Source organism: Oncorhynchus gorbuscha, linkage group LG11 (assembly GCF_021184085.1).
Source record: "Oncorhynchus gorbuscha isolate QuinsamMale2020 ecotype Even-year linkage group LG11, OgorEven_v1.0, whole genome shotgun sequence".
Taxonomy (NCBI): Eukaryota; Metazoa; Chordata; class Actinopteri; order Salmoniformes; family Salmonidae; genus Oncorhynchus; species Oncorhynchus gorbuscha.
In genome coordinates this window covers 77894107-77918230 of record NC_060183.1, presented here as the reverse complement: position 1 = coordinate 77918230, position 24124 = coordinate 77894107, and the positions used below count along the sequence as shown (strand labels likewise).

The 24124-nt window shown below is 41.0% G+C and overlaps 2 protein-coding genes across 5 annotated transcripts in view; both read right to left on the bottom strand.

Moving 5' to 3' along the window:
* The window catches only part of ppip5k2 (diphosphoinositol pentakisphosphate kinase 2), a 78723-nt gene extending 74339 nt beyond the window's left edge, over positions 1-4384 (bottom strand). Inside the window, 1 exon segment of the mRNA XM_046290585.1 lies at positions 2793-4384. The gene's annotated coding sequence lies outside the window, so the exon portion shown is untranslated.
* A 713-nt stretch (positions 4385-5097) lies between these two features.
* The window catches only part of pam (peptidylglycine alpha-amidating monooxygenase), a 150609-nt gene continuing 131582 nt past the window's right edge, over positions 5098-24124 (bottom strand). For 3 of the 4 annotated variants that reach the window (XM_046290581.1, XM_046290584.1, XM_046290582.1), the window contains 4 exons: positions 21207-21260; positions 17143-17427; positions 16755-16814; positions 5098-5287 (listed from right to left, as the gene is read on the bottom strand). In XM_046290581.1, the coding sequence (XP_046146537.1) occupies positions 5100-5287; positions 16755-16814; positions 17143-17427; positions 21207-21260 (587 nt within the window). In that variant the 3' untranslated portion in view covers positions 5098-5099. The remainder of the gene's footprint in view (positions 5288-16754; positions 16815-17142; positions 17428-21206; positions 21261-24124) is intronic. The other variant, XM_046290583.1, reaches the window with a different exon arrangement.

Here is a 24124-nt window from a genome sequence, read left to right as displayed (position 1 = left end):
TCAACATTCCCTCGGGCAACGGAAAAGGACGTTTATAGTTCTAAATCACATCAACGTTGGGGTTTGGATGACATACTTATCTAAATATTCTTAGGGTTAGCTAGCTAGCATTTTTTTTCAGTTGAATGGGGAATTCAAAAAGCTTTTCATCCGATAAAATGACTGAATGACTCATCGGTCTTCCTCCATCCAGACAGGTACAACATCACCTCGCTGTTAGCCTAGTCTAGTCTATGGCTAACGGCGTTAGCTACCTAGCACAGTTAGCTTGTACTTCCTGACAAATGTCTAGCGACTTGTTAACATTGGCCAGGCACGCTTGCCTCCCCTTCTTATGTTAAGCTTAGTGAATTTAAATGTACAATTTGTGTTTGTTTTTTTACTTAACGTTAAAAAAAATGTTTTTTTTTTAAAATGTCTCTTACCTTATCTAATATGAAACGCCCTTAGTCGAGTCTGTATGCCTTCAAAGTAAGTTAGTCCTGCTTGGCTTCTGACAACACGGACAGCTTAGCTAGCTAGCCTGCCAACTACACAGTAGTACACCTTGCTGAATGTGTGTGCAATGAAAAAAATGTTGTTGCTAGTTTGCAGCCAACATTGTCCCGACACTGTTACTAGCAGGGATGCTGATTTATCTACCTTATTCCAAGTGTGTTTTGCAGTTTTACTCTACCAATTATGCATGGGGATTTTCATCTTGCGCTATCACAGCTATCATTAAAAATCTCAAAATACCAGGGGCGTATTCATTACTAGCGGACAAAACTACACTCCGTGGTGGCTAATTCATTACGGAAACCGTTTGCCGTTAAAGAACCAAAAGTAAGCAAACAGAGCAAAACGAGAGTTTCTATTGGACTAATTCAGGTAGGTCCCGCCCCCATTTCGTTCAGTGTGTTTCCGTTTAAGAAACGTTTTCCAACACAATTGTCGTAATGAATACACCCCAATAACCAAAAAACGTAATTTGTATGTCGTCACTAAGGGGCGGGAAAAGAGACATAATTCCTCCAAAGCCTCAAAAACACAAGTATGGGTAGAAGCAAACTTGGGAAACAAGAAGCAGAGTATACAGGAACTGCTTTGGTGAAAGTATTGATTCCACCGTCTAAAGCTCAAATCTTTCACAATAGCCGGGCTATTGTGCCCTTGCCGTTGTGCCCTTGAGCAAGGCACCCCTAACTGTTCTACATGGCTGTGTTAGGCAGGCAGACTACTTCTGATATTTTTTTTCACTAATTGGTATTTTGGCCAATCCAATCTGGTGTGGGTTGCCTGTCTAAACGCACTCTATGCCGGGAGCCACACTGTTGCTGACAATGAGCTTCCAAACCCCTCAGTTGTGTGTGTGTGTGTTTTGGGGGTTGGGTCAAAAAGGAAAATAATGTTCCCACTTTCTGACAGATCATGGACAATAAAGGTTTCTTCTTCTTCTAACACAAGGTTGGGCTCGATTCAATTCGAATTTTTATTTAATTCGATGCCTTTTTCTGTTCCACATTAGGTGTGGTCTATACAAATATACATCCTGTACATAAAACATCAAACATGTTGTTATATACATGCATATAAAATATTGTTGAAATTGATTTAGAGGACAAATTCTTAAAATAAATAATCAAGGAAAACAAAACCTGTATGTGAATATTCAAAGTTATTATATTTAGTAAATATTAAAATTAAAATGTTCAATATGGGGAAAATACTACATTTCCCAGAATGCAAAACTTACTGTTGTGGACTTTAGCAGTGCTTCCCTTCCTCTTTTTTTGCAGCCCTAGAGTCCTTTAAAATGTCTATATGGTTTCTGAAAATGTCCTATCTGTTCTCTGATCATGTCCTACGGTTTCTGGACATTTATCAATGTTCAGGGAATTACCAGTACCCATTGAATTAGCGGGTAAAGAGTTTCAATTACTGTGGCTATGTTGATTTCCAACTTTGTCTGCGTTTACAACTGCAGCCCAATTCAGATGTTTTACTGTTGCACAAATTGATCTTTTGACCAATCACATCAGATTTTGTTTAACATCAGATCTTTTTTAGAGATGTTCTGATTGGTCAAAAGACCAATTAGTGAAGAAGAAAATATCTGAATTCTTCTGCCTGTGTAAACGCAGCCATTGTGCACTACTTTGACAAGAGACCTATGGGCCCAAGACATAAGAAGATCACCATAGGGAATAGGGTGCCAGACTGTCTTCTTGACCTTGTGTAGCTTAGCTCTAAGAGGGTCAAATAAGAGAGCGTAAGAGAGCAACATATATAGTTTGCCCTTGCTTTGGGATGGTCAATCATTAAACATAATGAATCCACAACTCGTTCTACAACACACTGTATAATCACAGATCATCGTAGTTGAGAATAGCAAAAAAAAGATTGAACTACAAATTCTATAATTTCTCCAGAACATATGACTGAAGTCAATGGATGCATCTCAATGGTGACTTCCTCTACTCACCTAATTTTCTTCATATGTGCTAATCTGGATGCCTATCAGGTGATCAGAAAATCTCTTCCTGCCTATCAGGTGATCAGAAAATCCTTTACTGCCCATCAGGTGATCAGAAAATACTTTCCTGCCCATCAGGAATATCCAATAACTTTCTGAAAATTCCCAGGTTTTCCAAAAACCCTGGTTGGCTCCAAGTATTGTCCAACCGAAATTTCTGAAAAACAACCCTAAACTTTCACCTGTTCTGTTCACACTGAGTATACAAAAAATAAGAACACCTTCTCTTTCCATGACATAAGACTGACCAGGTGAATCCAGGTGAAAGCTATGATACCTTATTGATGTCACTTGTTAAATCCACTTCGATCAGTGTAGATGAAGGTTCAGGAGACAGGTTAAAGAAGGATTTTTAAGCCTTGAGACATGGATTGCGTATGGGAGCCATTAAGAGGGGTGGATAATACCATCGGTGTCCCTCCAACCAAACATATTCTACAGCTCACCACTAGGTGTCCCTCCAACCAAACATATTCTACAGCTCACCACTAGGTGTCCCTCCAACCAAACATATTCTACAGCTCACCACTAGGTGTCCTTTCAACCAACACACCGCAAAATAACGTCTGACTGAAGCCATCTGAAGAACTCCAATCAATGTCAACACAGTCTCAATGAATAAGTTTGAATATTGACATTATGATCAGAAATATTTAACCAAAAGGATAAGTTAAACTCAGCAAGCAATGCTTGTTTTCATAAAATATTAATGTCCAATAAGCTACTGTACAAGCACTGGTGAAATAGAAAACAACTGATGCAATTTTGTGCAATGACCTTTTTCCTCTAGATCTACATACAATATGTTTCTGATCACTTCTCTTTTACAAGGTACGTCGGGTTGCAAAATTCCTGTAACTTCACCAAAATTCCCAGGTTGTCTAGAATTAGGAAGGAATTAAGCAGGAAATCTGGAAAAACTTTGTGATTTTGGTAAAGTTACCAGATGTTTGGAACCCTTAATGTTGTCGCTCAGTGAATGAGGTGAGAAGGTTATGCTTTGCAGACACTTTATTACACAAATAACATTGTTACTGAAAATAGTATTCTTGCAATAAAACCTCAGTATGTCACAATAAATATCAGACACAGCTTACATCTGATTTGAAAATTTCCTAAATACAGCTTTAGATACATGATAATAATAATATTTTTTTTAATCCTTTCTCTTGAATGCGATACAATGAAACCTAAGTACAGTTGACAGTAGCAGCAGCTCTTTCCATTATGTGGCACATTTGTAATAATATTCACTGCCATTCAAAAGTTTGGGTTCATTTAGAGATTTCTTTGAAAAGCAAATTTTTTGTCCATTAAAATAACATCAAATTGATCAGAAATACAGTGTAGACAATTGTTAATGTTGTAAATGACTATTGTAGCTGAAAACGGCTGATTTTCTATGGAATATCTACATAGGCGTACAGAGGCCCATTATCAGCAACCATCACTCCTGTGTTCCAATGGCACGTTGTGTTAGCTAATCTAAGTTTATCATTTTAAAAGGCTAATTGATCATTAGAAAACCCTTTTGCAATTGTTAGCCAATTGGGCCCCACCACTGCTCTTTCTATTCTGGTTGCAGCCAGTTTGCGCTGTTCTGGTGAAGGTAGTACCCAGCGTTGTACGAAATCTTCAGTTTCTTGGCAATTTCTCGAATGGAATAGCCTTAATTTCTTAGAACATAGACTGACAAGTTTCAGAAGAAATGTCTTTGTTTCTGCCCATTTTAAGCCTGTAAACAAACCCACAAATGCTGATGCTCCAGATGCTCAACTAGTCTAAAGAAGGCCAGTTTTATTGGTTCTTTAATCAGGACAACAGTTTTCAGCTGTGCTAACATAATTGAAAAAGGGTTTTCTAATGATCAATTAGCCTTTAAAAATGATAAACTTGGATTAGCTAACACAATGTGCCATTGGAACACAGGAGTGATGGTTGTTGATAAATGGGCCTCTGTAGATATTCTATTAAAAATCAGCCATTTCCAGCTACAATAGTCATTTACAACATTAACAATGTCTACACTGTATTTCCGATCAATTTTATGTTATTTTAATGGACAGAAAAAGGTGCTTTTCTTTCAAAAACAAGGACCTTTCTAAGTGACCCCAAACTTTTGAACGGTAGTGTAGGTGCTGCAGAAAGGCAAAATACATAATTAAAAAGGCACAAATGTACAGATAAAAGTAATCAACCAAAGTTTCTGGACCAAAAAAAAACAGAAAACATAACATTAAAGCATCTGGTTGATTAAGTACTGTAAGTGGAAGAGATTTATGTAGACAATTAATTATAAAAATAAAACTACCCCTCGTTTTCTTCCTTCCTGTTAAAATTATACTCTAAAAAGCATCACTCCTCGACCTACCAGTGTTCTCTTACTTAAAATCTCTGGTCCCATTAACTCACAAAGCAAGATAGTGGCACATCGTATCGAGAATGTTTTTTGCACAAATAAATAGGAACGATTGGCAGCCAACACAAACATAGATACACATACGATTATAGTACATCCTGACCACAGGAGCCAAGGGCCGGTTGGCATTTGGTGGGACGGCTTCGAGGTGGGGTGGTGGGGGTCCTAAGAGGAGGAGGAGGGGCCGACAGGGGGAGGCGGTGCCGAGTACTCCTCGTTCTCCGAGTCAGTGTCGTTATCATCATCTTTCTCCTGGTCACTACCCTCCGTGCTGAGACGGTCAAAGCCTTGCCGGGTGTAGCCCTTGTGAGTGGCAAAGAAGTTGCCCAGGTTCAGACCGCCCGCAGCTTTACCTGTGGGAGAAGGAAAACATCAAAGAGGAGAAAAGATTCCAAAGATGTCCCATTTCAGAGAGTCTTTTCCCATTTCAGAGAGTCTATTCCCATTTCAGTGAGTCTATTCACATTTCAGAGAGTCTATTCCCATTTCAGTGAGTCTATTCCCATTTCAGAGAGTCTATTCCCATTTCAGAGAGTCTATTCCCATTTCAGAGAGTCTATTCCCATTTCAGAGAGTCTATTCCCATTTCAGAGAGTCTATTCCCATTTCAGAGAGTCTATTCCCATTTCAGAGAGTCTATTTCCATTTCAGAGAGTCTATTTCCCATTTCAGAGAGTCTATTCCCATTTCAGAGAGTCTATTCCCATTTCAGAGAGTCTATTCCCATTTCAGTGAGTCTATTCCCATTTCAGAGAGTCTATTCCCATTTCAGAGAGTCTATTCCCATTTCAGAGAGTCTATTCCCATTTCAGTGAGTCTATTCCCATTTCAGTGAGATTCATCGTGTTTTAGGGGACGGTGCACTGCATAGGCCCAGATTGAATCTACTCCTGGACCGAAAACCTTTGCTTTGGAGAAATTGAACGTATTTTTCTGACCTAAGACAAACCCACATTGAACCTACTGGACTTAAAACTAGACTTAAAGGGGTGAGCTTGTTTAACTCCATTGTTTGTAAACAATGTCATTTGAAACCAACACTGTATAGCCTCACAACACGGTTAAAACTAAAATGTTGATAAAAATGAATGGTCAGTCCTTGCATCCATTGCTCTGTCTATGAACTTGAGAGTGGTTACATTTTATCCAGACCCATTTGTTTCAACCAGTGACTCATTTGTTATTGTTTGAACTGCAAATTGCCCCTTTACAAAAAGCATGTGCAATGGAGAATCTGAAAGTTATTTCTCATCCAGGAATATGCTTGATCGAGATCTGTGCAGCTGCCTGTTAGAGATATCATAGATGTCTCCCATGTGTTATCTATTCTCTTTGTGGGACGGCACAGGGTACTGTTTCGCTTGACAAATTCCAAATCAGATATAATCACAAAGGCTCATCAGCATTCAAGAACCAACGTTGAAATAGAATCAACATTATCACTGCTTAATATGGGAGTTTGTATTTCATTCATCATAGTCACAGTAAAATAGCAACAGAGCTGTGTTGTACAATACCACCAGCTTGTCTGATCTAACAACATAGCTTCCCTGGTCACAATAAGACCGGTATCAACACCTCAACAGCCCCTATTCATGACACCATCTGCTCGGGATTTCTATCAAACCCCATCTTGAGTCTAGACACCTCTGAATGCTACATCATCATTTCTCCCCTTGCACTGTACTGTAGTCGGTGAATCATCTGCTTATCATTGGCTGAGTCACAAGTGGCAACCTGTTCACAGCTCATAGGACTCTGGTCAAAAGTGGTGTACTATATTGGGAACAGGGCGCCATTTGAGATGCATATCCATTATGTGAGGTGATTGGATGAAAGTCGTCCACTGACGCCCACTGACGTCAATCTGAGAGATTGACAGGTCATAAAGTATTATAAATGACATTTATTGGTCATATCTGCACCGTCTCAGCATGCCCTCTGGAGATTCCCCGATGGGGATCGTGTCGTATGCGCTGCATTTTTTATATCGGACGGCTGCCAGTTTGCACTTAGACAAAGAGAGCTTAACCTTGACTATCTCTGTGCATAGCAGTTTTTCCATTCGGCTGGGTGTGTGCAATTCCACTTCAAAAAAGGGCAGGGAGTTTTCTGAAAGGACTGTTTGTGTGTCCACCACTCAGTGGTGAAGACCAAGGTTAAGGGTGGTGATGGGCTCTGCAAGAGGGAATTTCTCACCACCCTGGGACACACATGTAACCGCAGAACAGCACCCTGGAGCGGTTTAGTGGTTAAGTACCAAATGTGGAGCAATCCAAATCCATCTCACTTCTTGAACCAACCTGGTGGATTTGATCCCAACTCTGCTCATTGGCCAACAGATGGTGTCAATCATTTCTACAGCACGTGACAAAGTCCTCCGACCAGCCGTGTTGTGAACTTGAAGCATCAAAGAAGACCAAGAGATGGCTCATTTCTCATTTCAGAGAGCTTTATGGCAACTAAGGGGAGGTGGCACTGCACAGACCCACGTTGAACATCCTCCTGGACTAAAAATATGTTCAATGGCCTCCTGAGTGGCGCAGTGGTCTTAAGGCACTGCATTGCTGAGACACCACTACAGCTGTAGTCCCAGGCTGTGTCACAGACGGCCATAACTGGGACCCCCAAAGGGCGTTGCACGATTGGCCCAGCAAGAGGAGGGTTTGGCCCGACGGGGCTTTCCTCATCGCGCTCTAGCGACTCCTTGTGGCGGGCCGAGCGCCTGCAAGCTGACTTCGGGTCGTCTGTCAGACAGCGTTTCCTACGACACATTGGTTAGCAACACGCATGCCCCACCCACCTGTCTTTTTCAGACATCTATTTACTGTGCTTCAGGGGTGCAAAATCCACTTGAATCTCATTAAATTGATTTATTTTCTTTACTCCTGCGACTGTTTTATACTCTTGCTTGTGCCTTTCCCATTAACGTTACGACTGCGGAAATGTTTCATGGTATCCAATTGGTTGTTCCAATTGGTTGTTGCTGCAACTCCCGTACAGACTCGGGAGAGGAAAGTTGCTCCGAAACATAACCCAATCAAGCCGCACTGCTTCTTGACACAATGCCCGCTTAACTCGGAAGCCAGCCGCACCAATGTGTCGGAGGAAACACCGTGCACCTGGTGACAGTGTCAGCATGTATTGCGCCCAGCCCGCCACAGGAGTCGCTAGTGCGCGATGGGACAAGGACATCCCTGCCGGCCAAACCTTCCCCTAACCCGGACAACACTGGGCCAATTGTGCGCCGCCCCATGGGTTGAGGTGAGTACATGTAGGGTAGAGAGAGCAGGTGAGTGCAGGTAGGGTAGACAGAGCAGGTGAGTGCAGGTAGGGTAGAGGGAGCAGATGAGTGCAGGTAGGGTAGAGAGAGCAGGTAGGGTAGAGAGAGCAGGTAGGGTAGAGAGAGCAGGTGAGTGCAGGTAGGGTAGAGAGAGCAGGTGAGTGCAGGTAGGGTTGACAGAGCAGGTGAGAGCAGGTAGGGTAGACAGAGCAGGTGAGAGCAGGTAGGGTAGACAGAGCAGGTGAGAGCAGGTAGGGTAGAGAGAGCAGTTAGGGTAGAGAGAACAGGTGAGTGCAGGTAGGGTAGAGAGAGCAGGTAGGGTAGAGAGAGCAGGTAGGGTAGAGAGTGCAGGTAGGGTAGAGAGCAGGTAGGGTAGAGAGCAGGTAGGGTAGAGAGCAGGTAGGGTAGAGAGCAGGTAGGGTAGAGAGAGCAGGTAGGGTAGAGATAGCAGGTAGCGTAGAGAGAGCAGGTAGGGTAGAGAGAGCAGGTAGGGTAGAGAGAGCAGGTAGGGTAGAGAGAGCAGGTAGGGTAGAGAGTGCAGGTAGGGTAGAGAGCAGGTAGGGTAGAGAGCAGGTAGGGTAGAGAGCAGGTAGGGTAGAGAGCAGGTAGGGTAGAGAGCAGGTAGGGTAGAGATAGCAGGTAGCGTAGAGAGAGCAGGTAGGGTAGAGAGAGCAGGTAGGGTAGAGAGCAGGTAGGGTAGAGAGAGCAGGTAGGGTAGAGAGCAGGTAGCGTAGAGAGAGCAGGTAGGGTAGAGATAGCAGGTAGGGTAGAGAGAGCAGGTAGGGTAGAGAGTGCAGGTAGGGTAGAGAGCAGGTAGGGTAGAGAGCAGGTAGGGTAGAGAGCAGGTAGGGTAGAGAGCAGGTAGGGTAGCGTAGAGAGAGCAGGTAGGGTAGAGATAGCAGGTAGCGTAGAGAGAGCAGGTAGGGTAGAGATAGCAGGTAGGGTAGAGAGCAGGTAGGGTAGAGAGCAGGTAGGGTAGAGAGCAGGTAGGGTAGAGAGCAGGTAGGGTAGAGAGCAGGTAGCGTAGAGAGAGCAGGTAGGGTAGAGATAGCAGGTAGCGTAGAGAGAGCAGGTAGGGTAGAGAGAGCAGGTAGGGTAGAGAGCAGGTAGGGTAGAGAGAGCAGGTAGGGTAGAGAGCAGGTAGCAGGTAGGGTAGAGATAGCAGGTAGGGTAGAGAGAGCAGGTAGGGTAGAGAGCAGGTAGGGTAGAGAGCAGGTAGGGTAGAGAGCAGGTAGGGTAGAGAGCAGGTAGGGTAGAGAGCAGGTAGGGTAGAGAGAGCAGGTAGGGTAGAGAGAGCAGGTAGGGTAGAGATAGCAGGTAGGGTAGAGAGAGCAGGTAGGGTAGAGATAGCAGGTAGGGTAGAGAGAGCAGGTAGGGTAGAGAGAGCAGGTAGGGTAGAGAGCAGGTAGGTAGAGGTAGAGAGAGCAGGTAGGGTAGAGAGAGCAGGTAGGGTAGAGAGAGCAGGTAGGGTAGAATAATATAATAATATATGCCATTTAGCAGGTTTTAGGGTCATGTGTGCATACATTCTACGATGGGTGGTCCCGGGAGGTAGGGTTACAGATGATAGCAGAGCTACAGAAGGAGGGTAGAGAGCAGGTAGGGTAGAGAGCAGGTAGGGTAGAGATAGTAGGTAGGGTAGAGATAGCAGGTAGGGTAGAGATAGCAGGTAGGGTAGAGAGAGCAGGTGTGGTGTGGTGGTTGCAGCCCTGTTTCACCCCTTTATGTTAATGTATTCATATATGCAAATACAGATGGCAAATATTTTTAAATACCTGATACAATCAGAAAAAGTTCAACGTTGCAAAACACTGACAACATGAATTCCCACTAATCCCTGAACTCCATTATTTGTCCATGTCAGTAAAATATGTTTTGTGGAATAATTAAACCAATATCTGATAGATTATAGAAATTCTAAAAGTTTGGAGTTCAGGGATTAGTGGGATTGTCCAACTGTTGCATTTATTGGAATTGTTTTGAAAACATTTGAATAATTTTAATAGTTGACTTCCGGGTTAAGTGAGTAGCGTATTAAGAAACAGTATGGCTTGGCGGGTCATGTTACAGAGGACGCATGTCTCGACCTTCGCCTCTCCCAAACCCGTTTGGGAGTTGCAGTGATGAAACAAGGTTGTAACTACCAATTGGATATCACGAAATTGGGGAGAAAATGGGATAAACATTAACTGCAATATTTGACGTACGTAAGGCCATGAGAGAATGACCTTAGGAAGGAATGCAGCAGGGCAGAGTATTGCTGCCCCTCAACTTTCTCTGTATGTCTGTCCATCGATTTAGTCCATCTTTTATGAGAGGAGTTTGACATTTAACCCATATCAACGTGACCTCAGGACTACTATAATAGGAGTTGCTACCTTGACATATAAAATGGGTACACAAGGTATGTAATTACCAAATGTGTTATCTGAGTGAGTGTCTGACTAGGAGATTTCATTCAGACACTAAACAAATCAAAGCTAGTTCCTTGTTCCTTGCTAATTCTGACATAGTAAAGGGCTTGACTGATATTTAACTTGTCCGAAAGCTCAAATCACTTGCCAAAAAACACAAAATGGTTGGTAACACCATGGACCAAAAAGGTGTGTTTTAGGTACCACACGCTGGTAGGCGTCTGACTGATGACATTTTTGGTTTGCAAATTACTGCGGGAACTCTGTTCAGAGGTGCTAAGTTATCTCTGCCAGCAAACGCTACCGGTGTGTCTGTGCCATAAGACATAAAAAACTTACCCAACTGGCTTTTCAGTTGCTTTACTCAGGGTTCTTATACATTTTGACAGATGGAATGTCATGACTTCTTCATTACTAGTTAAGCAAATTCCATGTGTCTACATTCAGGTTTCAGGGAAGATCTATTGACAGCATGGGAGCTATTTTTCAATTAGGCTACTGTAAGATTATTTTCTTTACGTTGTCAGAATTACATGGACAATACTGAATTGAGGGGAATCCCACCCAATATTCCAATAGTGTCAAATGTATTTCTCAACTCCAAATATTGAGCACTTGAGAGACGGTTTTACAACCGAAATATGTAGCATTGGTTTATTATCACAAGTGCTGGTGGAAAGTTTTTTAGGACATAGGACATGACAAGGACGTTAATACATGCTAGCTAAATAGTTAACTAACGAGGTAACTAGCCAGACTACACTAGATGTTTTGAATATCTAGTTAGTCTGTTGTCTATCATTATTTTATAGGCTACCAGTTGCTGCAATGTCTCTCTCCTCGGGCAACTGCCCCTTGCTCTGGCACACACGCAGGTGATGCACTCAGCATGACTTTTAATTAATGACTGTACAAACCCTGTTTGCTGACCAACATGTAGCTATAACTGGGCAAATAAATCACTAACTAGCAATGACTATCAAGACGTGCAGACGTGGATACACGCTGCCCTGCTCTTTGATCTCAAAAGCGCATCTCACAACCGCAGGTGATTGAAAGACAGCTCGTGCCTGTCAATGCTATACAATAATTCTACTCCGATGCCCTCTGCATTTATTGGGAGAACAACACATCACATCCGGAGGACACTTTGATCCAATTCTGATCTGAGTAATTGTTTGATATTGTGTTTCCCCCCCTTTCAGACAACTTAAATCTAGCAAAAAACAAAGTTTTAAATGATAGGTAGGCATTGGTCTGAAGTAGAGGTCGACCGATTAATCTGCATGGCCGATTAACTAGGGCCGATTCCAAGTTTTCATAAGCATTTGTAATCAGCATTTTTGGATGCCGATTATGGCCGATTACATTGTATCCCACGAGGAGACTGCGTGGCAGGCTGACCACCTGTTACGCGAGTGCAGCAAGGAGTCAAGGAAAGTTGCTAGCTAGCATTAAACTTATCTTATAAAAAACAATCAATCTTCACATAATCACTAGTTAACTACACATAGTTGATGATATTACTAGGTTAAATAGCTTGTCCTGCGTTGCATATAATCAATGCGGTGCCTGTTAATTTATCATTGAATCACAGCCTACTTCGCCAAACAGGTGATAATTTAACAAAGGCGCATTCGCGAAAAAAGCACAGTCATTGCACGAATGTCCCTAACCATTAACATCTTTTGCCATTCTTAAAATCAATACACATTAGTATATATTGTTTAAACCTGCATATTTAGTTAACCTGTTACTCCTACTTTTTTCGAACATTCTATGAAAAATCGCGCAACATTTCAGCGCCCTGCTACTCATGCCAGGAATATAGTATATGCATATGATTAGTATGTGTGGATAGAAAACACTCAGACGTTTATAAAACTGGTTAAATCACGGCTGTGACTATAACAGAACGTGCGTTTCATCGAAAAGCGCAGAAAATCTGATCACTGAAAATGCGAAAATATATCCATGCGCCACTAGAACCCATTGTTGAATGTGAACCACATTAAATGGGGCCGAGGTTGCAATACCTACAGCTTCCACACAATGTCAACAGTCTTGTCATTTGCCTACGATTTGTTTCTTGGTCAAACGGACACAAGGTAGCGCCTTTCTTCCGGTCTCCGACCGGATATTTTGGTTGAGATTTACCTGGACATTATTTCCAGACATACAGCTATAGAATATACATCGCCTCGTGATCAATTTGATCGCTTATTAACGTTTACTAATACCTAAAGTTGCATTACAAAAGTATTTCGAAGTGTTTTGTGAAAGTTTATTGTCGACTTTTTTAATAAAAAAAAATGACGTTACGTTATAAAACGCTATTTTTTTCCTTGATCACAGTCTTCATAGATCGATATCTAGGCTATATATGGACCGATTTAATCGGAAAAAAATACCCAATAGTGATGTTTATGGGACATCTAGGAGTGCCAACAAAGAAGATGGTCAAAGGTAATGAATATTTTATATTTTATTTGTGCGTTTTGTGTAGCGCCGACTATGCTAATTATTTTGTTTACGTCCCCTGCGGGTCTTTTGGGGTGTTACATGCTATCAGATAATAGCTTCTCATGCTTTCGCCGAAAAGCATTTTAAAAATCTGACTTGTTGCCTGGATTCACAATGAGTGTATATTTAATTCAGTACCCTGCATGTGTATTTTAATGAACGTTTGAGTTTTAACGAGTGCTATTAGCATTTAGCGTAGAGCATTTGCATTTCCAGATGTCTAGATGGGACGCCTGCGTGTCGGGTAGGAGCAAGAGGTTAAAAGAAATTCATGTTAGCAGGCAATATTAACGAGGAAAATTGTGTCACTTCTATTGCGTTCATTGCCACAGTTTGGGCCGCCGGGCTCGTTGTGAACTAGTTTGCCAGAATTTTACATAATTATTACATAACATTGAATGTTGTGCAATGTAACAGCAATATTTAGACTTATGGTTGCCACCTGTTCGATAAAATACGGAACAGTTCCGTATTTAACTGAAACAATAATCGTTTTGTTTGTGAAATTATATTTTGACCATATTAATAACCATAAGTCTCATATTTTCTGTGTGTTTATTATATTATAATTAATTCTATGATTTGATATTTGATAGAGTAGCCTGACTTAGCAGTGGTAGGCAGCAGCAGGCTCGTAAGCATTCATTCAAACTTTACTGCGTTTTCCAGCAGCTCTTATCAATGCTTGATCACAGCGCTGTTTATGACTTCAAGCCTATCAACTCTTGAGACTAGGCTGGCAGTTCTAAAGTGCCTATTAGAACATCCAATAGTCAAAGGTATATGAAATAGAAATGGTATAGAGAGAAATAGTCGACGCGTCATAATTCCTATAATAACTGCAACCTAAAACTTCTTTACTGAGAATATTGAAGAACTGGGAATATTGAACCACCAGCTTTCATATGTTCTGAGCAAGGAACTTAAACGTTAGCTTATTAACATGGCACATATTGCACTTTTACTTTCTTCTCCAACACTGTGTTTTTGCATTATTTAAACCAAATTTAGCATGTTTAATTATTTATATTTGAGACTAAATATATTTTATTTATGTATTATATTAAGTTAAAATAAAAAAAGTGTTCATTGTTCATTCAGTATTGTTGTAATTATAATTATTTATATATATATATATAAATATATAAACATTGTCCGATTAATCGTATCGGCTTTTTTTGGTCCTCCAATAATCGGTATCGAAAAATCATAATCGGTCGACCTCTAGTCTGAAGCCAAAAAGGAAAGGAAATTCACATGAGCACCACAATGCCTACTCCACAGTAGCTATATTGGTCTATTGTACTTCAAACTATGTGTTGGCAGGTTGCTCAGGATTCAAACCTTCTCACACAGCCTAATTCATACTCTTAGAGGTTGTTCTCCCACAACAATGTGATTTATACCACATACATGTTCAAGTATTAGATTCTTCACACACCACACTAATCCCATTCCACTACCATTTCAAGCTGTTTTTTATTACATGAAAACAAGCGTTGCTTTTATACTTACAAGACCCTCAGGCTTGATTGAGTTGTTTTGTATTGTAGTAATGTGGTGCCTGCCTGTATTTCCTTAAACCTTTTTATTTAGCAATACATGTCATTGAGAAATAAATATATTTCATAAAATCTTTTTTTGGCAAGTAGGTGCCCAACATAACACCAGATAACACCAACACTCATATATAGAGCTTTATAGAGCCTGTTTGCATTCCTGATTTCTGTAACTGTTATTTTTTTACTTGTGTAATATTGACATAAGCTCTAAAACACTTGTTTTGAAAACATAGTTTGATTTGATTAATTGCTGTGCCGATCAATGGGCTGTTCATTACCTCTGTCAAATGAATATGTAGCTTAAAGTGTGTGTGTGTATTTGTATTTATTTTTGTAATCAAGATGGTGCCGTTACAACAATACACATTTACAATAGGACTATATCTAAAAAATAAAAATAAAAATACATACAGCCTTTTGAGATATACAGTACCAGTCAAAAGTTTGGACACTCCTACTCATTCAAAGGTTTTTCTTTATTTGTATTATTTTCTACATTGTAGAATAATAGTGAAGACATCAAAACTATGAAATATTAACACATATGGAATCATGTAGTAACCAAAAAAGTGTTAAACAAATCCAAATATATTTTATATTTGAGATTCTTCAAATTGGCACCCCTTTGCCTTGATGACAGCTTTGCACACTCTATGTGAGGGGGTGGCACGGTAGCCTAGTGGTTAGAGCGTTGGGCTAGTAACCGGAAGGTTGCAAGTTCAAATCCCAGAGTTCAAATCCCCGAGCTGACAAGGTACAAATCTGAACAGGCAGTTAACCCACTGTTCCTAGGCTGTCATTGAAAATAATAATTTGTTCTTAACTGACTTACTTAGTTAAATAAAGGTTAAAAAAAATATTTCAACCAGCTTGTAATGCTTTTCCAACAGACTTGAAGGAGTTCCACATATGCAAGTTTTTCTTGCCATAATATGGACTTTGTATTTTACCAAATCGGGCTACCCCCCCCCCACCCCAAACCAGATTGTCACAACACAACTGATGGCTCAAACGCACTAAGCAGGAAAGAAATTCCACATATTAACATTTAAGAAGGCACACCTGTTAATTGAAACGTATTCCAGTTGACTACCTTATGAATCTGGTTGAGAGAATGTCAAGAGTGTGCAAAGCTGTCATCATGGCAAAGGGTGGCTATTTGAAGATTCTCAAATATAAAATATATTTGGATTTGTTTAACACTTTTTTGGTTACTACATGTGTGTTATTTCATAGTTTTGATGTCTTCATTACTATTCTACAAAGTAGAAAACAGTAAAAAAAATACAAATAAAAACCTTTGAATGTTCCAAAACTTTTGACCGGTTGTGTATATATTTTTAAAATTACGGTAATGAAAATCATACCATCAGTATGTCTAAATACCGCAGTATACGGTATATACGGTATACCGCCCAAGCCTAGCACTGGACAGATATTCTCCTTTATTCCTTTCATTTCATACACCTTGCACCTATTACATCTGCTGAATCCCCTCACATAGGTAGCTTCCCAATTCATTCATAATTCCATAACTATAGTCAAAGTCAAACCAATTAATAACTCCATAACCGTAGTCGAAGTCAAACCAAACAAAAGCACAAGTGGAACATCCTCCGAGGAATGACATGTCAAGTCATTAGCTACTACCGCGCGGTGGGAGACCACTACCGCGCGGTGGGAGAACACTACCGCGCGGTGGGAGACCACTACCACGCGGTGGGAGAACACTACCGTGCGGTGGGAGACCACTACCGCGCGGTGGGAGACCACTACCGCGCGGTGGGAGACCACTACCGCGCGGTGGGAGACCACTACCGCGCGGTGGGAGACCACTACCGCGCGGTGGGAGACCACTACCGCGCGGTGGGAGACCACTACCGCACGGTGGGGGACCACTACCGCACGGTGGGGGACCACTACCGCACGGTGGGAGACCACTACCGCACGGTGGGAGACTACTACCGCATGGTGAAAGACCTTGAGTTTTTAATTTCACCACAGGATACACCAATAAGAGTATCTCACAGACACATACCTCTGAGTTTTCCCAAGATTCCTCCGGACGAGGTCTGTTCCAGTTTTACCTCACATCCATCTGCAACAACAGTGAAAGATACACTGAATATCATCAATCCAAAATGGTGGAGTTTTGTTGTGTCTGTTCTGTTTGTTACTGTTCATTGTTGTGTGTGAAAAAAAATCTATAAAAATGTTCATCATAAAAAAAACATTTAGAAATTCTGTTTTATCGCACAAGCAACACTGCAATCGTAGATATAGAATCTATAGAATGAGCCTCCCCATTCAAGTCAATGACGGCATAACGAGTTTACCAGTCAAATTGCCAGGCTTAGAGGTTCCAAGCCCCTACTATACATTCCATTTGCAAGGCTGCAGCCATGTTGCTTCAAATCGCCTCCTACCTCCATACATCCTGTTCTTCCTGTAGCGGATCAAGACCCCTATGGAGATGACCACCACTAAGGGGATGAGCAGCAGGGTGGTGATAACTGCCGGAGACACGCCCTGAGCAGTCTGTTTGGCTAGAGTCTTGTCCTTATCATCCTCTTGTTGTTGCGTTTTTTGGGGCTGTTCCTGGACAGGCTCAGCAGTCTTCTGTTGAGTCGCTACAGGTATCTGCACCTTGGCCACCGCTACCTCTACCCTGTGCTGGGGCTTCAGGCGGGTTTGGATTATAGTCTCTGTTTCTAAGAGAGAAAGGGATTTGAATGGAAGTGGTGAGTGAGTGTGTCCATTCACGGGTGAACAAAAAGGTAGTTACAGAAAATGACAAAGATAACTTTCTATCGACTGTTTCAATAAAACCACAATCTTTCTGTAAAAGCAAGGCGTAAATCACTAACAAAAGCGTAAACAAAAAACATGTTCACGTGCAAATTGCTCCTGGTTTGTATTACATACCTGTAGTGCTCATGGAATGACATGAGGATAAGTAATAATTGTAAATCAAGAGATTTATTTCATTCATTGACATTACTGGAAATCGTACAGTGTGGCTTTAACTTCTTTGGGATAGGGGGCAGCATTTTCACTTTTGGATAAAAAGCGTGCTTTTAAAACTGCCTCCTACTAAGTCACAGATGCTAATATATGCATATAAGTAGTAGTATTGGATAGAAAACACTCTGAAGTTTATAAAACTGTTTGAATGATGTCTGTCAGTAAAACAGAACTCATATGGAAGGCAAAACCTGAGAAAAAATCCAAACAGGAAGTGGGAAATCTGAGGTTTGTAGTTTTTGAACTCAGCCCCTATCAAATACACAGTGGGATATGGGTTATGTTGCACTTCCTAAGGCTTCCACTAGATGTCAACCGTCTTTAGAACGTTGTTTCAGGCATCTACTGTGAATGCGGGGCCGAATGAGAGGGGATTGAGTCAGAGTTCTGGCAGTAGCCTCGATCTCAGTCACGCGCATTCACATGAGGTGGCTCTCGTTCCATTGCTTTTCTACAGACAATGGAATTCTCCAGTTGGAACATTATTGAACATTTATGATAAAAACATCCTAAAGATTGATTCTATACTTAGTTTAACCTGTTACTCCTACCCCCTACTTTTTCGAACATTCTGTTAAAAATCGCGCAACATTTCAGCGCCCTGCTGCTCATGCCAGGAATATAGTATATGCATATGATTAGTACGTGTGGATAGAAAACACTCAGACGTTTATAAAACTGTTTAAATCACGGCTGTGACTATAACAGAACGTGCGTTTCATCGAAAAGTGCAGGAAAATCTGATCACTGAAAATGCGAAAATATATCCATGCGCCACTAGAACCCATTGTTGAATGTGAACCACATTAAATGGGGCCGAGGTTGCAATACCTACAGCTTCCACACAATGTCAACAGTCTTGTCATTTGCCTACGATTTGTTTCTTGGTCAAACGGACACAAGGTAGCGCCTTTCTTCCGGTCTCCGACCGGATATTTTGGTTGAGATTTACCTGGACATTATTTCCAGACGTACAGCTATAGAATATACATCGCCTCGTGATCAATTTGGTCGCTTATTAACGTGTACTAATACCTAAAGTTGCATTACAAAAGTATTTCGAAGTGTTTTGTGAAAGTTTATCGTCGACTTTTTTAATTTAAAAAAAATGACGTTACGTTATAAGACGCTATTTTTTTCCTTGATCACAGTCTTCATAGATCGATATCTAGGCTATATATGGACCGATTTAATCGGAAAAAAAGACCCAATAGTGATGTTTATGGGACATCTAGGAGTGCCAACAAAGAAGATGGTCAAAGGTAATGAATGTTTTATATTTTATTTGTGCGGTTTGTGTAGCGACGACTATGCTAATTATTTTGTTTACGTCCCCTGCGGGTCTTTTGGGGTGTTACATGCTATCATATAATAGCTTCTCATGCTTTTGCTGAAAAGCATTTTAAAAATTTGACTTGTTGCCTGGATTCACAACGAGTGTAGCTTTAATTCAATACCCTGCATGTGTATTTTAATGAACGTTTGAGTTTTAACTAGTACTATTAGCATTTAGCGTAGCGCATTTGCATTTCCAGATGTCTAGATGGGACGCCTGCGTATCAGGTAGGAGCAAGAGGTTAACAAGTTTCTACGACCTGTAATATAACTTTTTGAACTTTCATCCGACGTTCGGCTGGACCTGAACGCACGTTTGGATTTGTTTACCAAACGCCCTAAATTATGAACATTATCGAACAAATCAAACATTTTTTGTGGAACTGGGATTCCTGGGAGTGTATTCTGATGAAGATCATCAAAGGTAAGTGAATATTTATAATGCTATTTCTGACTAATGTTGACTACACAATATGGCGGATATCTTTTTGGCTGCTTTGTTGTCTGAATGCTGTACTCAGATTATTGCATGGTTTGCTTTTTCTGTAAAGTTTTTTGGAAATCTGGCACAGCGGTTGCATTAAGGAGAAGTGTAATCTAAAGTTCCATGCATAGCACTTTAATTTTCATCAACATTTATAATGAGTATTTCTGTGAATTGATGTGGCTTTCTGCAAAATCAATGCATATTTTCAAACTACTGAACGTAATGCGCCAATGTAAAATGAGATTTTTGGATATAAATATTCACTTTATCGAACAAAACATACATGTATTGTGTAACATGAAGTCCTATGAGTGTAATCTGATGAAGATCATCAAAGATTAGTGATTCATTTTTATCTCTATTTGTGCTTTTTCCTCTCTTTGGCTGGAAAAATGGCTGGGTTTTTCTGTGACTTGGTGGTGACCTAACATAATCGTTTGTGGAGCTTTCGCTGTAAAGCATTTTAGAAATCAGACACTGGCTGGATTAACGAGAATTATATCTTTGAAATGGTGCCTAATACTTGTACGTTTGAGAAATTTGATTTATGAGATTTCTGTTAATTTGCATTTGGCACACTGCAATTTCATTGGCTGTTGGCTAGGGGTTCCGCTAGCGGAATGGGGTTCCGCAGTCCTAGACAGGTTAAAGGGGCAATTTGCTTATCAAACAATAACAAAGCGGTCACCCAGCCAGAGAAATTAAACCATTCTGAAATGTATCGACAGAGCTATGGATGCAAGGACTTACCATCCATGAAAAATTGTAGTTTTAAACAACTTTAGGGACTATACAGCGTTTGTTTACATTTACATTGTTTAAAAAACAACGAAGTAACATTTTTTTTGTATATTTTGGGTTCTGATGGGGCACGATAGTTGAACTAAGCTCATGAGGCATTCATGTTATTTATTCTTCAAGAATCAATGGGTGCATGTTATTAATAAGTCAAACACATTTAAAATGATTACCTTCTGAGTGGGGGAAATGCAGATTTTGTATATCTTTCTGTTCGACAACTTCAATATGGGGCGGCAGGGTAGCCTAGTGGTTAGAGCGTAGGCCTAGTAACCGGAAGGTTGCAAGTTCATACCCCCAAGCTGACAAGGTACAAATCTGTCGTTCTGCCCCTGAACAGGCAGCAAGGCAGTCATTGAAAATAAGAATTTGTTCTTAATTGACTTGCCTAGTTAAATAAAGGTAAATATATATATATATATATAATAGATGTTTAACACATACTCCTAACGCCAAGCACGTACTGCGCTCATTTTTACCACAGAACCTCAAAATGATGGAAAATACATTCTAGAAATGCTCAAGCTTCTTTCAGAGAGGTTTATAGCCTGTATATACAATAGGTCTACACGCTGCTTCATTTTCTCAAATGAAATTAGGCATTACAATCTGTCAGTAGAAAAGAGCAGAAGTCTCAGGAGAATGTCAGCCTTTAGCTTCACAATCAATGTGTAATAGGTTATCAGACTAGAGCTGCTGTTCATAAAATGTACAGTAAAGACAATTTGACTTCAAGCCACGCCAATCACTATTGTGAAGCAAATATCCACTCATTTACAATGTAAAACATTTCAAACAAACAAAACTTTCAGCTCGCAATAAGATTGAAGAGAAAGAGCAGCCTACCTTCGATTTCTTGTACTTCAATTCCACCTTTCTTAACAGAGCGATGTTCAGCTTCTAGAGGGTGAGAGAGACAGTGGTGTTAAGGACTGATGTGACTGAGTTATTCATTCACTGCAATCGTGACTCAGTTGCTATTAAATAAAGAATACATCCAAACGGATTGTACAGTTGTGCTTACTCATGTTCTCTTATGCACATATGTCAGAGTCAAGGCCCGCGGGCCACATCCGGCCCGCGAGAAGGTTTTTTACGGCCCCTGGGATGATCTTGATTTATTATTAGAACCGGGCCCGCAGACCGCAGCAAGCCGGCAGCCCGCAGATCTTTTACACGCACCAATACTACATTTCCCACAATGCAACGGTGACGCACCGAGCAGTAGGCTGCTTCATTTCTTATTATTATATATTTATTATTATTCATTTCAATATTTATTGGCACAGCAGTTGTCAGCATCACAGTAAAATTAACTTTCAGATACCCATCAAAAATGGCAAAACGGAAGGTGGACACTGAGAACCGGGGGGTTTCAAACAAGGTGGGAGTCGGAGTATTTGTTCACGGAGGTAGCTGGAAAACCTGTGTGTCTTCTGTGTGGAGAAAGTGTGGCGGTACTGAAAGAGTATAATCTGAGACGACATTATGAAACGAAACACGCGGACAAAAACAAGAATATGGACATGGAACAAAGGCTACAAAAGGCAGAGGAATTAAAACGAGGCCTCAAATCTCGACAGGCTCTGTTCAAAAAGCCAAATCACAAGGCCAGGCTGCTGTCAAGGCCAGTTTTATTTTGGCAGAAGAGATCGCTAAATCAGCCCGGCCATTTACGGAGGGGGATTTCATCAAAAACTGCATGATTAAAGTTTGTGACGAAGTTTGCCCAGAAAAAAGGCAACTCTTTTTAAATGTGAGTCTGAGCAGAAACACCATTGCCGAGAGAGTAGACCAGTTGTCCATCAATCTAAAAGAGCAGCTTGTGAAAAAGGGAAAAGATTTCATTGCATATTCCTTGGCTGTGGATGAGAGCACCGACATTTCTGACATTGCCCAGTTGTCAATTTTCATCCGCGGAGTGGACTCCAGCCTAAGCGTGACAGAGGAGTTTTTGGCTTTACGTCCTATGCATGGCACAACTACGGGGCATGATTTGTATGAAGAGGTGTCAAGATGTGTAAATGAGATGGAGCTGCCTTGGGAAAAACTCGTGGGTTTGACAACCGACGGAGCACCTGCGATGTGTGGACACAGGAGCGGACTGGTGGCGAAGATACGGGAAAAGATGCAAGAGGAAAACGCGACAGGTGAGCTGACAGCTTATCATTGTATCATACACCAGGAAGCGTTGTGCGGTAAAGCCTTGAAAATGGAGCATGTAATGAGCATCATCACGCGCACAGTTAACTTTATCAGAGCCAAAGGTTTGAATCACCGCCAGTTCAAGGCATTTCTGACGGAGTTAGAAACGGAGCATGGTGATTTGCCTTATCACACAGAGGTGCGATGGCTAAGCCAGGGAAAGGTGCTTCAAAGATGTTTCGAGCTTCGTGAGGAGATTTATCTGTTCTTGGACAGCAAAGGGAAAGACACAACACAACTCCGAGACGAAATGTTTCTGTGTGAAATGGCTTTTCTGTGTGACATTACGAGTCATCTGAATGCAATGAACTTGCAGCTGCAGGGTCGGGATCGTGTCATCTCTGATATGTACAGTACAGTGAAGGCATTTAAAACCAAACTGACTCTGTGGGAGACGCAGATGCGGAAAGAAAATTTGAGCCACTTTCCCAGCTGCCAGACCATGAAAGAGAAGCTCTCTACCAGTGCGTTCCCGAGCGCACAGTTGGCTGATAAAATAGGTATGCTTGCCGCTGACTTTCGACGCCGATTTGCTGACTTTGAAGCACAAAAAAGCAGGTTGGAACTGCTCGGTAACCCATTTGCTGTTGACGTGGAAAGCTCACCACCAAACCTCCAAATGGAGTTGATTGACCTCCAATGCAATGATGCACTGAGGGCAAAATATGCGGCAGTGGGTGCTGCGGAGTTCGCCCGTTTCCTCCCCGACACAATGCCCCAGCTGCGCATCCAGGCTGCTCAAACGTTGTCTATGTTTGGCAGCACATACCTGTGTGAACAACTGTTTTCTTTGATGAACTTGAACAAAACATCACACAGAAGTCGACTTACTGCTGAACACCTCCACTCAATTCTGAGGATTTCCTCAGCTCAGAGCCTTACCCCGAACATTGATGAACTTGTGGAAAAGATGGGACACCACCAAGTATCACCCTCAACCTCAAACAAGTGAACATTACTGTGCAATCACATATTTAGAGTTTTTACTCAGTTCAAGTTTAAAAGTTAAAGTTTAATATTTGTTTTCACTGCATGTTACTTCTCCTTAAACAAAGTGTTGTTTTTGATTAATAGATTTTTGCACTTTATTTTATTGTATTTCAATCCAATTATATTTTAAAAATATTTCAGTTGAGTGGATGATAGAAAATTGCTATTATTGTTTTTTTCTTTGAAGTAAATTTAGCCCACTTTTGCTAAAATAGAAAATATAGGCTACTGATGGTGCCTTGAATACCGGTTTCTTTCATTTAATGTTCATGTTATGGGGATTTTTATATAAAGGAAATTTGTCTTTTGTGTCTGTTGAAAATTAAAGATTACTGACAGAGCCATAAGAAAATATTGCTTTATTTATCTGATCATATTGGAATATATTTGTTAGGTTTTCAGTAGGTTCAATTAGGTTCACTAGACTATATGCGTCATTTAAAATTTTTCAATGAACATTCGAACAGTCCGGCCCTCGGCTTGTAGCTAAATTTTTTATTTGGCCCTCCGTCCATTTGACTTTGACACCCCTGTCTTATGGTGTATTTAGCGGTTTCATAACAATGATC